This window comes from Gymnodraco acuticeps, unplaced genomic scaffold (assembly GCF_902827175.1).
Source record: "Gymnodraco acuticeps unplaced genomic scaffold, fGymAcu1.1, whole genome shotgun sequence".
NCBI classification, from domain to species: Eukaryota; Metazoa; Chordata; class Actinopteri; order Perciformes; family Bathydraconidae; genus Gymnodraco; species Gymnodraco acuticeps.
In genome coordinates this window covers 1-17,500 of record NW_022990968.1, presented here as the reverse complement: position 1 = coordinate 17,500, position 17,500 = coordinate 1, and the positions used below count along the sequence as shown (strand labels likewise).

At 41.7% G+C, this 17,500-nt stretch overlaps 2 protein-coding genes across 3 annotated transcripts in view; one reads left to right on the top strand and one right to left on the bottom strand.

Moving 5' to 3' along the window:
- Nucleotides 1-3,929, bottom strand: part of LOC117558953 (cytochrome b-245 chaperone 1 homolog) — a 9,837-nt gene extending 5,908 nt beyond the window's left edge. Inside the window, exons 1-2 of one of the 2 annotated variants that reach the window (XM_034235514.1) lie at nucleotides 3,356-3,929; nucleotides 442-529 (exon numbers count right to left, since the gene is read on the bottom strand). In XM_034235514.1, the coding sequence (XP_034091405.1) occupies nucleotides 442-529 (88 nt within the window). In that variant the 5' untranslated portion in view covers nucleotides 3,356-3,929. Of the gene's footprint in view, nucleotides 1-441; nucleotides 530-989; nucleotides 1,013-3,355 lie in introns of those variants that run through there. The other variant, XM_034235515.1, reaches the window with a different exon arrangement.
- An 819-nt stretch (nucleotides 3,930-4,748) lies between these two features.
- Nucleotides 4,749-13,938, top strand: LOC117558955 (nuclear prelamin A recognition factor-like; the record flags this gene model as incomplete). The annotated part of the gene is given in 6 exon segments (XM_034235516.1): nucleotides 4,749-4,999; nucleotides 8,937-9,009; nucleotides 9,419-9,484; nucleotides 12,585-12,713; nucleotides 13,198-13,330; nucleotides 13,804-13,938. Coding segments are annotated over 5 exon segments (520 nt in total), but the record flags the coding sequence as incomplete, so codon positions are not given.
- Nucleotides 13,939-17,500: the final 3,562 nt, after the last annotated feature.

Below are 17,500 nucleotides of genomic sequence, written 5' to 3'. Positions count from 1 at the left end.
GGTGCTACTAACCCACAGTGTGTTGTTGAAGAGATACAAAACAGAGAACGGCAGAAAAATCTCTTTATTTGAGAAGCAAAAAATAGCATTTTGTGGCATTTCTGAAAGAAGAAATACCTAACTATTGGATTAGAAATGAAAACTGTGTATTACTTTAATGTCAATCGACGTAGCGTTGCAGTTTTATTAGTTCTGGATGTTTATTTATGTTTTATTGGACAGATTGTGTGAATAAGAGCTGAATCCAGATCAAATGCACACTTTGAGCAGCTCTGACTGATCCTGCTGCTATGTTCCATGGTTGTTGTTTGTTTCTCATGTGTCTTGATATCTGTCTGTTATGTTACACATGGAGCTGCTGTGATGCAAGGAGCATTTCAGACTTGATCTGACTATTAAAGTATTATCCTATCGTATCGTAGCATTTGCACACACACTTACCAACGAGCAGAGACCAGGAGCGCAGGCCTGGAGATCTCTTCAGGTGGAGCAGCGTGGCGCTGTGCTCTTCTACCATCATGTAACCCATCTGAACTCAGACAAACATACTCATACTTTACATGTAGTTAAAGCATATTTCACATGATATGAATACCAGTTAAAGGTCCCATGTCATGCTCTTCCGGTTAGCACCCGTCCCCTTGTGTTATGAAGGTTGTTCTGCATGTAAACGGTCTGCAGAGTCACAAACCCTCAAAGTGCACCCTGTAGCGAGTACAACTCTGACACAGAGAAGACCTGTCTGTGCTGCCCCAGAACGCCTCGTTGGACATTTCTCTTTTTCCATTGGTGCTATGGGCTCAGAACAGTCTCATAATACACACATGCACAAGGATTCAAACTTGTATTTCATGATCCGCAAAAGGATTCAAACTTGTATTTCCGGATCCACACTTGTGTTTTTCAATGCACACGCAAATGTGTTCCGATGCATGTAAATAAAATCCAAATACAGAAAAAAGTTTTACATATGTATTTTTGATCCTCACATATTAGTTTCCCGTTTAAATCCTCTGCACCTGCAAACACAAACCGCTCTCTGTGCACGGATCGCTGTGCATTCGTGTGTGGGTTTTTTTGAGACTCCCCTGACGGTCAGCAGATTCGTACTTGTAATTATTTCTATCTATAGCCAATCAAATGTCTCCTCAATTCTAAGCCAATCATATGAGCGCGCCCCCACGAGGATAGATTTATTGCGTTCATGACGTAGCGCTTCATGTACGCAATTTGCGCAGTCCGGAGCTGACAGGTCCATTGAGCCTGCCTGCAGGCGCTAATCTCAGGACACCTCCACTCTCAGTTTTCGAACAGGAAATGCCCGCAAATACAAGCCTTTATATTATTAAGGTACAGCGCCACTTTCCAAACCATTGATGAATGCTTGTGTACACAAAAACGGCAGGCAAAACCGTTTTAAAATGTGTGTTTCCTGTATGGCGAATACAGCTGCTTTATTTATGTCTGTATGAAGTTGTTGTGAGTGTGGAGGGAGCAGCTACAGGTTAGCTTAGCCTACTCGATCAGTGCACTACGAAGCCAGTGCTAGAAAGTGACCTGTTAACGGGGGGAGCCCCGCCGGTCATTATCGGCCGATATTCACTCTTAATAGTTTGATCGGTGCTCTCTATAAAGGCCGATCAGGAGAGCTGGATCTGATCGATATGGACATAAACACGAGTGAAGTATAACCGGACGCGAGAGAGAGATCAGATCAGCTGCTGAGTCTGACTGAGACACGCAGCTCTGCATGATCACCTGATGCTCCGCCCTCTGTTTAGCGAGCTGACCGGACTGCGCAAAATGCGTATGAAGTGTCATGAACGCAAGAAATCCTACCCTCGTGGGGGCGCGGTCATGTGATTGGCTTAGACTGGAGGAGACATCTGATTGGCTATAGATGAGATAAATGACAAGTACGAATCGGCTGACCGTCAGGGGAGTCTCAAAAAACCCACACACGAATGCAAAGCGATCCGTGCACAGAGAGCGGGTCGTGTTTGCAGGTGCAGAGGATTTAAACGGGAAACTAATATGTGAGGATCAAAAATACATATGTAAAACTTGTTTCTGTATTTGGATTGTATTTACATGGATATGAAACGGAACACATTTGCGTGTGCTTTGAAAAACACAAGTGTGGATCCGGAAATACAAGTTTGAATCCTTCTGTGTGCACGTGTGTATTATGAGACTGTTCTGAGCGCATCGTTTTCTTCCTGAGTACAGTGACGTGCCCATACCCAAATGGATCAATCCGTGGAGCCGTTACGTTAACACACACACACACACACACACACACACACACACACACACACACACACACACACACACACACACACACCATGTATACATAACTTCAGGGGACATTACATTGACTTACATGCATTTCCTGGAGACTTATCCTAACCTTAACCCTAACCAACACATGCCTAACCCTAACCCACACAGATGTAGGTCCCCACAAGTATAGTAACACTAGGCCACACACACACACACACAATCTTTTCTCAGCTTCTCATTTCTCCTCCCTGAGACGGCGGGACGCGGCGAGGCTGTGAGTCGGAACATTGAACAATGTAAATCTATTCTAGTAGACCTCAACAATGGAATTAGGATCAGTAGAAATGGCCATGACATGGGACCTGAAATATACCCTGGAGTTGAAATACAGAAAGTTCTTTATCCTGTCTTCGGTAACCATGAAGGTTAAGGTTAAGGTTAAGAGACCAAATAGATAAAGGTTATTAATTAATTACTCCTATCCTTAATTTAACAAAGGGAACGTGTATATCACAACCATCCTTACTATTCATAATCTGACATGAAGTCTCCTTAGTTTAACCGTTAAAATGTCTAAACTCTTAAATAGATTAATTGTTAATGTTTCTTTAAGAGGTTTTTGTGTCTTATGTGGATTTCTCTGCAGATGTTAATCATTGAGAGTTGATCCAGTCTGTTAATCAAATATGTCTAAGTTAATTAGGGTAATGCAGATTTGTTTCTGTTTTATACATACAGCAATAGTCTCCAAACTTTAATCTGTGGACAGTATTCCGGAGGATTATCCACAGACTTTGTATCAGCAGAGTCCGTGCACCTCTATTGTTTTAGGGTGTGGACAGAGGTGGATACACAAATACAACCAAATGCCTGGTTACATATCACAGGAGGTAGGAGAATAAAATACATGTTTTGCGATTATTTTTCAGAAATTAAACTCCTTAAATAAATCTAAAAACCCACCAAGATACAAAGATGCTCCTGCAGAAGATGCACTGGATGTAATGGACACTTCTCTACCTCAAAACAGCTTTATAAATATACAAACTTGAATACATGTTGCATTATTTACCTTTAAATCTTCTTCCTCTGCGATAGTTTTCGCGTTGCAGTGTAAGAAAACGGTTATTTGTGGAGGAAACACATGTAGTGAAATATAAGGAAGTTATTTTCATGTTAATGCACAACACTACTTCCTTCCTGGATCTCTCGCCTCTGATTGGACGAGCTCACTTTCTCGCTGCCTTCAAAATAAAAGCATCAAACGCATACATGTAGATTTACTGCGCACGTTTTTCGTTTTTCATACATCTAGAATACATTTTCAATAAACATTATCTTCCTTATTTGTTATACTAGCTTTTACTTTAACATTATTTCTAGAATATTCGTGTTTTTGTTTGTTTGTGAACTACTTTGAAAAGCCAACTACTCTTAACATATATCACGTCTACTCCGGTCTACTCTTGGAAAAATACGATATGGGTTTTTAATATGTATATATATATTTAACATATCTATCCTGCTCACATATCTGTATATATGTACATCCTACCAGATCTTACAGGGTGTCCCCGGGGGGTCTTAAAAGGTATTAAAAGTTGATAAATCAATTTAGCGAAAATGAAGGAGCCAATTAAAAAGTATTAAACGGCATTTTCCAAGGTATTACATGTTGTAGCTTGTTTTCAATAAGTATATGAATGGTCCAAAGAGGTTGTATTCTACAGTGTGCCTGAATGTAATCATTGCGTAGGTGTGTAGTGTGATTCTGTGTAGTTTATTGATGGCATCCCGTTGGGTTTGACGTCATCTGAACAGGACATCGCGCGCTCACTGCTTGATAGCGCGAAGGTCCGTTTACGCCGGTTGTTAAACAACATCGTTTTGGGGAAATGCAAGTCTGCGTCCAAATGGTTGGAAGATAAGGAGGAAGGACAATCAATACTGTATATAGTCAATGTGAGGTAAAGTGTGTCGCCAAGGTAACCGGTTAAAACTCGAAGTGGCGATAAGGTCTTAAAATGTATGGAAAGGGTCTTAAAAAAGGTCTTAAAAGGTATTATATTTCACTTCAGGATTCCTGCATACCCTGTCCTAGTTTACCTCACATTATTTGTGTTAACTTCCCTGTCATAAAGTAAAGTTCTATAAGATTCACTACACACATATTTATTTGTGTGTATAAATGCTTTTGTTTTATCAAATATTTTATTTAATTTATTTAATTTATTTAATTTATTTAATTTATTTTATTTATTTTATTTATTTTATTTATTTTATTTATTTTATTTATTTTATTTATTTATTTATTTATTTATTATTTTATTGTATGTATTTATTGCATTGTTTTGATACATTTTATTTTATTTATGTTATCCACTGTAGTCCAGCAGATGGCAGTAGGGCTCCAAATCAACGGCAAAACAAAACGTCTGCGCATGCGTACTCCGGCACACTGGTTAGAAAACAATGGAGTCAGACGTACACACCGGACTGTCTTAAATAACGGAATCAATAAGCACTTTTATACACCAGTATTATAAAATAAGAGCGGAGGTTAAACCCAGGAAACTGTGACACCGTCTACAAATGATTAAACTTTAAAGAAATACTGCTTAATATAGAAATAGTGCTGAGTAACTGAGTTCCCCTGCTGTGTCTGATTGTCCTCTGAAGTCCTTCTGCGTCTTTGTCTGTGAAATAAGAGTAAAAGGTGAGTACAAATCTTAAAATATAAGCTTTAATGTTCTGATTATCTATTAGGAATACATGTCCTTCAGGGGCGATGGCTAATCTTGTGGTAAGATCTATTATAGCATTGACTGTGTTACATATTTCTAATTCATCTGGGTTAGGAATCAACTTTAATATTATGATGTGTTACGAGCTGTCTATTTAGCTACGGAAGATACGAGCTGTCTATTTAGCTACGGAAGATACGAGCTGTCTATTTAGCTACGGAAGATACGAGCTGTCTATTTAGCTACGGAAGATACGAGCTGTCTATTTAGCTACGGAAGAGGATTAGGGCCATATGAGATACAATTTATTAAGATGTGACCGGATGTGACCAAATGGAAATACCTTTGAATTTCTGAGAAAAATATCTGATCTGTTTTTTTTATTATTATATTTATTACAGTTATATATATATATATATATTTGTAATTAAAGGTCCCATGACATGCTTTTCTGTTTCTTACCCGTCCCCTTGTGTGTTATGTAGCTTGTTCTGCATGTAAACGGTCTGCAAAGTCACAAACCCTCAAAGTACACCCTGTAGCGAGTAAAACTCTAACACAGAAAATACCTGTCTATGCTGCCCCAGAACGCCTCGTTGGACATTTTTGTTTTTCCATTGTTTGCATCCTGGTCACAGTGAAGTAACGACGACCAAATGGACCAATCCGTGGAGCTCCTCAACACACACACACACACTCACTCACTCACTCACTCACTCACTCACTCACTCACTCACTCAGACTTATCTTTTCTCAGGCTCTGGGTGTTTCTCAATCTTGAGTACGCTTGCTTGGTAGCACATGTCTTCCGAGTCACTTGCTTCAGAAGCGAGGCAAGAATACTTCCTGGCATTCGGAAAACGAAGAGTGGAACAGGCTAGCAAGTGTGCATGTGTGCGTCAGATGAGAGGCTCCGCCTTAAATTTTCCGCCACAGATTTGGGGAAATTGGTCCGTATGCAAAGCATTGTGGGGATTTTAAGACTGCGGAGTCTACACATGTGCAGCCTCAAAATGTCTCGCTACGAAGTACGCCTAACCGGGTTCGGTAGAATTCCAAGTATGCTGGACATTGGAACAGTCCTTCGGCGGCACTCGATGACGTAGTATGCTTGAAATAGTGGCCGTTTCTCAATCTTGAGGATGCTGGCTTGGTAGTCGCGTACTTCCAAGTCACTTCCTTCAGAAACGAAGCAAGTATGCTTCCAAGCCACGGCTTCGGAAAACGAAGAAGAATGGAACAGGCTAACAAGTGTGCCACTCTCTCTAACGGTTTCAACATAAACTGTACCGAAAATAAATACCTCACGATGTCTATCTAATTATGAACTTGCTTTACTTTCAGGAACACATTTTTGGTGATAACAAACAAATGTAACAAAGTAACATATTTACCAACACGTGTTATATGCCACTACACACTTACATTTCAATGTGTGCTGCGTCGGTTCAGCCATTCTCCGCAAAGGTTTTTGAAATTGGTCCGTACGCAAAGCATTGTGGGGATTTTAAGGACGCGAAGTCTACCCATGTGCAGCCTCGAAATTTCCCCCAAACCAAGGACGCGGCCTCGCTGGAATTCCAAGTATGCTGGAGATTGGAACAGTCCTTCGGCGGCACTCGATGACGTAGCATCCTTGAAATATTGGCTTGGAAGCCTGTATCCTCGAGATTGAGAAACGGCCCGTGACTCTGAAGCAGCTTTACTCGAGATTGAGAAACACCCAGTGAGTGTGTGCGTGCTCAGGCTGAGTTCAGGTGAGTTTCGCGGTGTCTCGCAGATCCCCCGCAGCAACCAGGAAACGACACCAGTAAGCCAGCTCACACTGTCCGCTCCTCGAGCCCCGCAACGTCCCGCCAACACGGCCCCCAGACCCCACGCAGCATTCTCATCTGTTTGTCATTACTGGTGTCATTTCCTGGTTGCTAACAAACGCCATTGTAAAACATAATCACTGATGTTCCGCTGTAACGGTGGTGGACTCAACAGAACAGAGTGGGCGAGCTGACCAATCAGAGCACAGTGCGCTCACAGGGAGGGAGGGTCTATGCTGCCCCAGAACGCCTCGTTGGAGATTTCTCTTTTTCCGTTGTTGTCTTCCTGGTCACAGTGACGTGCCCATACGCAAATGGACTAATCTGTGGAGCCGTTACGTTAAGACTTCCACACACACACACACACACACACACACACACACACATACCATGTATACATCACTTCAGGGGACATTACATTGACTTAAATGCATTTCCTGGAGACTTATCCTAACCTTAACCATAACCAACACATGCCTAACCCTAACCCTAAACCTTACCCTAACCCTAAACCTTACCCTAACCCTAATCCTAAACCTAACCAAGTCTTCACCCTAAAATTAATGATTCCCCTCATGGGGACCTCCAATTTGTCCCCATAACGGCCCGTCGACACTACAGGCGTCAAAAAATGCTTTCAACGCTTCGCCCATTCATTTGAATGGGGTGACGTAGGATATTTTCAAACTTTGCCGAACTGCATTGTGGGTAGCATGGCAAGGCGTTGCAAGCATCGCGAGCGTCTATCGGCGTCAAAAGTTGAACAATGTTCAACTTTTGAGGCTCGATGCTTGCTCGAAGCTGGCGTCAGCCAATGAAATCCCGTTTATGCAAATCTGCCAGTACAAGCGCTAGCCAATCAAACCGCGTGTATGCTGGGAGAGACTATGCAGGTCATTTCCTCATATTCAAAAAAATGGAGGGAAAATTGATTATAGCGGTAGTGAATCACCCGGTGCTGTATGATCAGTCTCTGTTCATCTACCGGGATACAAACCGGAGGAGCGAGGCATGGAGGGAGGTGGCAGAGACAGTGGGTGAAACTGGTAGGTTTTCGCCTGTTTGGGGATTTTATATCCAGTTTACTTTGTTTTAACTTTGCTATTGCTTTGTATGTCGGGGGCGGGAGATTCATGTGATTGGTTGTTGGTCGCGTTGCTCGCAAAAAATCGCCAAGCCTCAGACACGCCCAGCTTCAAGATTTTTCGACGCCTGTAGTGTAGACGGGCCGTAAGGGCGGCGAGTCCCCACACGTGACTGTGTAAACAGTTTTAGGTCCCCACAAGTATAGTAATGCTAGGCCACGCACACACACACACACACACACACACACTCTTTTCTCAGCTTCTCAGGATTTCTCCTCCCTGAGACGGTGGGACGCGGCGAGGCTGCGGGTGTGTGTGTGTTCGGGCTGTGTTTCGCTGTGTCTCGCAGACGGCCACTGGGCTCACAGAGGGGGGGGGGGGGGGGGGGGCAGGAGCTCCAACAAGCCGTGTAGGACAGAGAGTGAATACACAGACTATACAGAGATGCTGCGAGAAACCAATGAGAGTTTGGAACATTGAACAATGTAAATCTATTCTAGTAGACCTCAACGATGGAATTATGATCAGTAGAAATGGCCATGACATGGGACCTTTAATGTTTATTATTTCTTTATTGTTTCTTATTGAAATCAGATAATTGAGATGTCCTCATGTGTCCCTAATCCTCTTCCTTGAGTATAAAATACAACACACACCACTTGTTGACATGTTTCTGTATTTTACGTGACGTATTTGAAACGTAATTACATCTCTGTGATTGCTTTATGTCTCTGTTTCTGTTTTACTGCGTATATAATTACCCTGAGCCATTTAAAAGTTAATGACTAGTGTGTGTGTTCATTTCCCATCATTTATATGGCTGTTGTTTCCATGATTAGTGCTCTGCCTGTGATTGGATAACAGTGAGAGGAGGGCGGGGCTTAGAGGCAAAGACATCTCCCAGTAGCAGGACAGTCCTCATGCTTCAGTAGACATGACCAGCTATAGGAAGCTAATAGAGCTTTAATCTTTATATATCTTTACATATATATAACGTGCTCTATTCACAGATAACCGCAGAGGAAGATGTCAGAGGTCAACTTACCGAAGCGCAAGGAGAAGTGTGAGAACTGCACCAAACAGGTGAGTTCCTGCATCATATTTAAAGCACATTTTCATACGGAAATGTCAGCGTTCGGCCTGTGTAATGTGGAGCGTCACTTTAACAGCATATTCTAGCATTAAATACCATGTCTTTTTTTGTGTGTACTTGTATTGCTGTGTTTGTGGCCCTATAGTGACTTTATATTTGGATCTGCTTTGTAATCGTGCTTCTCAGGAGAAAAGCTGCACAAAATAGTAGTTTGACAGAAAGTGGCTTTGACTGATAAAACAAGACACGAAAGAGATCACCTGGTGGAGTTTGCGGATATTTACGAAATAATGAAAACCATAACTAGTTGGAGACTTAGTTTTTGCTCACATATCAGTTGATTCTCCTATGCATGCTGAATTTAAAAACTAATGTAATATGTATCGATGTTTCACACAGTGCAACAAGAAGCAGAGTGAAGATGGTGCCGACTCACACCTGGAGAAAGAGGAAGTCAATGGACAGGTAATGCAAAATAAATCCTCCTGTGATGTTCCTACACTCAAGTATCCCAACCTTGAGTATCTGCTCAAATCTGATGATGTGTTTTCTCTTCACTTAAACCACTAAGCTTCTTTAATCACACATTTATATGGATGCACTTCGCTTGTTTGGTCTGCCCCTCTTAGTCTCCGTTGACTAAGATTTCTTAAGACATTGTATCCGAGTTATAGTGTTTTTAAGGACTTGTTTCCAAAATAAATGTGAGCCCCTCTTCGGTAAGCACGAGCTCAAGCTTCTGCTTGATTCACGGCACAGAAACTCTCACACATCCGTCAGATTCCTAGCATTCACCAAGCATGGGAGGAGAGATGGCATCAAGTTGCATTATGGGAAGTGTAGTTTCCAATGAGCAATGGTCAAGAAATGTCTCCCTCTGTTGCTCCGACCAATATTTATTGAAAAGGGCCCTATCACTACATACTGATATACACCTGAACATCAGCAGGAGAGGACTCTTTAAAGTAGAGACACTACACACTGATATACACCTGAACATCAGCAGGAGAGGACTCTTTAAAGTAGAGACACTACATACTGATATACACCTGAATATCAGCAGGAGAGGACTCTTTAAAGTAGAGACACTACATACTGATATACACCTGAACATCAGCAGGAGGGGACTCTTTAAAGTAGAGACACTTCATACTGATATACACCTGAACATCAGCAGGAGAGGACTCTTTAAAGTAGAAACACTACATACTGATATACACCTGAACATCAGAAGGAGAGGACTCTTTAAAGTAGAGACACTACATACTGATATACACCTGAACATCAGCAGGAGAGGACTCTTTAAAGTAGAGACACTACATACTGATATACACCTGAACATCAGCAGGAGAGGACTCTTTAAAGTAGAGACACTCCATACTGATATACACCTGAACATCAGCAGGAGAGGACTCTTTAAAGTAGAGTCACTACATACTGATATACACCTGAACATCAGCAGGAGAGGACTCTTTAAAGTAGAGACACTACATACTGATATACACCTGAACATCAGCAGGAGAGGACTCTTTAAAGTAGAGACACTCCATACTGATATACACCTGAACATCAGCAGGAGAGGACTCTTTAAAGTAGAGACACTACATAGTGATATACACCTGAACATCAGCAGGAGAGGACTCTTTAAAGTAGAGACACTACATACTGATATACACCTGAACATCAGCAGGAGAGGACTCTTTAAAGTAGAGACACTACATACTGATATACACCTGAACATCAGCAGGAGGGGACTCTTTAAAGTAGAGACACTACATACTGATATACACCTGAACATCAACAGGAGAGGACTCTTTAAAGTAGAGACACTCCATACTGATATACACCTGAACATCAGCAGGAGAGGACTCTTTAAAGTAGAGACACTACATACTGATATACACCTGAACATCAGCAGGAGAGGACTCTTTAAAGTAGAGTCACTACATACTGATATACACCTGAACATCAGCAGGAGAGGACTCTTTAAAGTAGAGACACTACATACTGATATACACCTGAACATCAGCAGGAGAGGACTCTTTAAAGTAGAGACACTACATACTGATATACACCTGAACATCAGCAGGAGGGGACTCTTTAAAGTAGAGACACTACATACTGATATACACCTGAACATCAGCAGGGGAGGACTCTTTAAAGTAGAGACACTACATACTGATATATACCTGAACATCAACAGGAGAGGACTCTTTAAAGTAGAGACACTCCATACTGATATACACCTGAACATCAGCAGGAGAGGACTCTTTAAAGTAGAGACACTACATACTGATATACACCTGAACATCAGCAGGAGAGGACTCTTTAAAGTTGAGTCACTACATACTGATATACACCTGAACATCAGCAGGAGAGGACTCTTTAAAGTAGAGACACTACATACTGATATACACCTGAACATCAGCAGGAGAGGACTCTTTAAAGTAGAGACACTACATACTGATATACCTGAACATCAGCAGGAGAGGACTCTTTAAAGTAGAGACACTACATACTGATATACACCTGAACATCAGCAGGAGAGGACTCTTTAAAGTAGAGACACTACATACTGATATACACCTGAACATCAGCAGGAGAGGACTCTTTAAAGTAGAGACACTACATACTGATATACCTGAACATCAGCAGGAGAGGACTCTTTAAAGTAGAGACTCTACATACTGATATACACCTGAACATCAGCAAGAGAGGACTCTTTAAAGTAGAGACTCTACATACTGATATACACCTGAACATCAGCAGGAGAGGACTCTTTAAAGTAGAGACACTACATACTGATATACACCTGAACATCAGCAGGAGAGGACTCTTTAAAGTAGAGACACTACATACTGATATATACCTGAACATCAACAGGAGAGGACTCTTTAAAGTAGAGACACTCCATACTGATATACACCTGAACATCAGCAGGAGAGGACTCTTTAAAGTAGAGACACTACATACTGATATACACCTGAACATCAGCAGGAGAGGACTCTTTAAAGTTGAGTCACTACATACTGATATACACCTGAACATCAGCAGGAGAGGACTCTTTAAAGTAGAGACACTACATACTGATATACACCTGAACATCAGCAGGAGAGGACTCTTTAAAGTAGAGACACTACATACTGATATACCTGAACATCAGCAGGAGAGGACTCTTTAAAGTAGAGACACTACATACTGATATACACCTGAACATCAGCAGGAGAGGACTCTTTAAAGTAGAGACACTACATACTGATATACACCTGAACATCAGCAGGAGAGGACTCTTTAAAGTAGAGACACTACATACTGATATACCTGAACATCAGCAGGAGAGGACTCTTTAAAGTAGAGACTCTACATACTGATATACACCTGAACATCAGCAGGAGAGGACTCTTTAAAGTAGAGACTCTACATACTGATATACACCTGAACATCAGCAGGAGAGGACTCTTTAAAGTAGAGACACTACATACTGATATACACCTGAACATCAGCAGGAGAGGACTCTTTAAAGTAGAGACACTAAATACTGATATACACCTCTTTTACCCCCCAGTTCCCTGAAGAATCCCCCCTGCTGCTCAGCTCCTGTCTGTCCTGTGACGGCTGTCTGTCGGAGGAGGAGAGTCTGAAGATCTCTCAGCAGAACCTGGAGGAGCTGGAGCGAGTGCTGGCGCTCAATAAGGTATAAACTAATAATAATAACAATAATAAAAGAACCTCTGAAATCGGACAATGTCGGGGAGTGTTGCACTTCGAATAACATCCGAGAAACGGGACAAACGATTTAACTTAAGGGTGAGGACATTTTTATAAACTTTAAAGGTGATGGATTACAATTATTGTTTTTTTTTAATACAACTAGTTTTGTCTTTGGGAGCATTTCATATTCACAAGAGAAAAATGTGAATGGCTCCAGACCAAATAATGCACACTTTACTTGGAAAAAGGGAAGGCAATGGAGTCCAAATATGTGTATTTGATCCACCTTACCTTTAGTGTTTGTCACTATTTCCTTTATTTCTTAATGTTATACTCTGTGTGTGTACCGGTGTACCGGTGATGTCAGTATGTTGTGTGTATATAATGTTTGATCTCTATATATTTTCTTGAAAAAGGGGAGTTTCACACTTTAAAGATGTCCCTCTGCTGTGTGTCCTCGCTCTCAGAAGTGTGACGTGTCGAAGCGGCGCGTCCTGGTCGCCTCGGTGTGTCCGCAGTCTCTGCCTTTCTTCGCTGTGAAGTTCGGAGTGGACATCACGGAGGCAGCGCACAAACTCTGCGGCTTCCTCAAGAGTTTAGGTGAGCACTTAGAATAATTGTTATTTTACTCTTTTTTTAAAATTTAATTTGTATTCTTATTTAATTTGTGTCCCTTTTTATTATTTAAAAATTAATTATTATTTTTAATTTTTTAATTTGTTTTATCTAATTCTTATTTTGTTTTATTAATTAATTTAGTTGTATTTATTTGTATTTAAATTGTATTCTTATATCATTTTAATGTCATCATTTTGTATTTATTCATTTTTATTTATTTTATACTTTTTCTTCATTCCTGTGTTTACTGACTTCTATTGGTAGAATTGTTTTTATTTGTGATTTATGAAGCACTTATCGTCACTTTTGTGTATGAAAAGTGCTTTATAAATACAGTTTGATACCCTAACCAACACAGTACAGAACCACAGATGCTCCACTTCCCATTTTCCTTTATCTGATCTTTCCCTCACCTCTCTGTTGTTGTTGTTGTTGTTGTTTGTGTGTCCCTGTAGGTGTGCACTTTGTGTTGGACAGCACTCTGGCTGCAGGCTTCAGTATCTTAGAGAGTCAGAAGGAGTTTGTTCAGAGGTTTCGCCGGAGGAACCAAGACTCCACCGCTCTGCCCATGTTCACCTCCTCCTGCCCGGGTAAACCTCCCTCTCTCCTCCCCGTTTACCCCCCACTGTCTCCCTGGTTCAGCCAATCAGAGGTGGGAAGTAGTGGAGTACAAATACTTCATTACTGTACTTAAGCACATTTCTCTGGTATCAGTACTTTACTCCACTACTTATTTTTCTGACCACTTTTTACTTTGACTTCTTACACTTTGAACCCAAATACCTGTACTTTCTACTTCTCACATGTTGAACTCAAATACCTGTACTTTCTACTTCTTACATGTTGAACTCAAATACCTGTACTTTCTACTTCTTACATGTTGAACTCAAATACCAGTACTTTCTACTTCTTACATGTTGAACTCAAATACCTGAACTTTCTACTTCTTACATGTTGAACACAAATACTTGTACTTTCTACTTCTCTCATTTTCCAAACAGCTGGTTCCTTTAGTCTGAATGTGTGTTTGGTGCGTGATCATTATTCTTTAGAGTCATTGCGTGCCTATTGATTTGAACACGATCCGTGTATCCATAATTTCCTGGTCTTCTCTAAAGAAGAGGGACCAATGGAAACGTTGTCATGTTGCCGTTGTTCAGCATGGAAACATTCATTAGCTAACAATGCATTACATTACATTGCATTTAGCTGACGCTTTTATCCAGAGCGACTTACAATAAGTGCGTTCGACCAACAAAATACAAACTTGAAGAAAACAGAATCATAAAGTACATCAGGTTTCATAGAGCAAAACATTTCAAGTGCTACTCAACTGGCTTTAGATAAGCCAGCCCTTTATTAGTATATAAGTGCTTTGTTATCTCTCGAAGTGGAGTCGAAAGAGATGAGTTTTCAGTCTGCAGCGGAAGATGTGTAAGCTTTCTGCTGTCCTGATTTCAATGGGGAGCTCATTCCACCATCTTGCAGCCAGGATAGCAAACCCACGTGTTTTTGCTGATGGGAACTTGGGTCCCCCTCGCAGCGAGGGTGCAGCGAGCCGTTTGGCTGATGCAGAGTGGAGTGCACGTGCTGGGGTGTACGGTTTAACCATGTCCTGGATGTAGGAAGGGCCAGATCCATTCGCAGCATGGTAAGCAAGTACCATTGTCTTGAAGTGGATTCTAGCAGTTACCGGAAGCCAGTGAAGGGAGCGGAGGAGCGGAGGAGCGGAGTGGTGTGGGAGAATTTAGGAAGGTTGAAGACCAGACGAGCCGCTGCATTCTGGATGAGCTGCAGAGGTCGGATGGCACATGCAGGTAGACCAGCCAGGAGGGAGTTGCAGTAGTCTAGGCGTGAGATGACGAGAGCCTGGACCAGAACCTGAGTCGCTTTCTGAGTCAGCTGGGGACGCATCTTCCTGATGTTGTAAAGCGTGTATCTGCAGCAACGGGTTGTAGCAGCGATGTTTGCAGTGAAGGACAGGTTGTTATCTAGGGTCACACCCAGATTCCTTGCAGTCTGAGTCGGGGAAACAACTGAGGTGCCGATGTTGATTGTTAGGTCAAGAGTGGGACGATCTTTTCCCGGGAGGAAAAGCAGTTCAGTCTTGTCAAGGTTGAGCTTGAGGTGGTGAGCAGACATCCACTGAGAGATGTCAGCTAGACAAGCAGAGATGCGTGCGACGACCTGGGTCTCTGAGCGGGGAAAGGACAGAATTAATTGGGTGTCGTCAGCGTAGCAGTGGTAAGAAAAACCATGCGGGCTAATGACTGATCCGAATGACATTATTGTTCTATTATTATAAAGGGAGGTCAGGTACTCTTTAAAGCAGCTGCTAGTTATGGGTACTTTTTACTGAAGTACACTTTCAAAGCCTCTTTACTTTCACTTGAGTAAAGAAGTTTAGTCAGTACTTCTACTTTCACCAGAGTATTTTTAAACACGAGTATCTGTACTTCTCCTTGAGGAAAGGAAGTGTGTACTTTAACCATATCTGGAGGTAATGAACCACTGCCCTAATGGTAGAAACCAGAGGATGTAGAAATGGCTTGTTGTTGACGAGGGAAACGCACTGGACTTCAGGTCAATGTGAGATTTGTAATATTTGTTGATTTTGCAATATTTAAACAAAGAGTGGGGCAACACACGTATGAGTGACTGAAAACTGTTATTTGTTTGACAGGAAAAAGCACAACAACACACAAATAGACTTTGTATTGATCCAGGGATGTTGAAACTTAAAGGTGGGGTAGGTAAGTTTCAGAAACCGGCTCGAGTGCACTAACATTTGAAAGTACACAGCGGAAAAGAATCCGCCCCTTCCTTCAGACTTCCTTACAGAGCACCTCCTCCAACACACATGAACGCGCACATGACGTCAGCAGACTGGTGAAAGTGGCCGCCTGTTGCTGGAGAGTCATTGAAGTACTGCTGCAATGCACGCCCAATGACGGCACGCCCAATGAGGGCACGCCCAATGAGGGCACGCCCAATGAGGGCACGCCCAATGAGGGCACGCCCAATGACGGCACGCCCAATGACGGCACGAGATACATTTGTGCGTGCACGAGATGGAAGGCTGACAGACAGGGCGGCAATCCAATCCGTTTAGCCGGGCCGGCTAAACGGATTGGATGTACTTCTTACAGCAACACGGCTTCTTCCACAGATGACATTTCTTTATGGATTTTTTGTCAAAGCACTTCAGATATTCATTGCTATCGGATGTTAAGAGCATTCCATGGAATATAACAAAAAGTGTATCTCGAGCCGGTTTCTCAAACTTACCCCACCTTTAAAGATGTAATTGAATTACAGACTGTATCAGTGTTTCCAGAGCAAAACGCTGAGTATTAGCAGAAAATATACAAACATTTGTTGTTGTTTATTCTGAGGACATGTTACCTAGAAGGACATCAAATGTAAGGCATCAGTTTGCACAAAGTACCTTAAAGCAGATGTGTGTCTCGGTAGTTGAGGTTAAACTGATGATTTAAAGAGCTTTCAAACGTAGTGCTTAGTTTTAACAAAGCTTGTACATTTCTTTTTTTAAATGAGTGAATATTCTCGTATTTCTTTTTGTCTCTCCGCTCCTCTGGTTCCCCAAAATAACCCTTTTTAATCTTAGCAGAGCAACAACACTGAACTGATCCTGCAACAGCTCTTATGAAATACCTCAGAGACCCGAGTAGTGTCCTAACATGTGTTTTTCTTAACTCTGCTGAGCTCGCAGCACTACGGCCCTCGACATGAGGAGGAGTGAATGGTTTGATAGCCGAGATATCAGTGGGGCTGCAGGGAAGAGATAGAGAAGCTCCCACCACTCCCTTCAGCACAGATATGAACCCAAGAGAGACTTTATCCAACAAATGCATTGACTTCCATTCATTCAGCTTGTAGGGTTAGAGTTATCTTGAGTGTTGTGTGTAGAGGGTTAAGTGTTAGTTTCACAATGTGTGTTAATCAGAAACAGGTAGGTTAACACAAACAAGGAAGTGTACAAGGTGTTGTGGTGCATACATTAAAATAAAACAAATATTTAAAACACATAGGATAGGAGAGCAATTTGAAGAAAACTATAATAACATTAAAAGAAATAGTAAAAATAACAGTATTTACATTGCATATGGTTAATAATCATTTGTGTGTGTG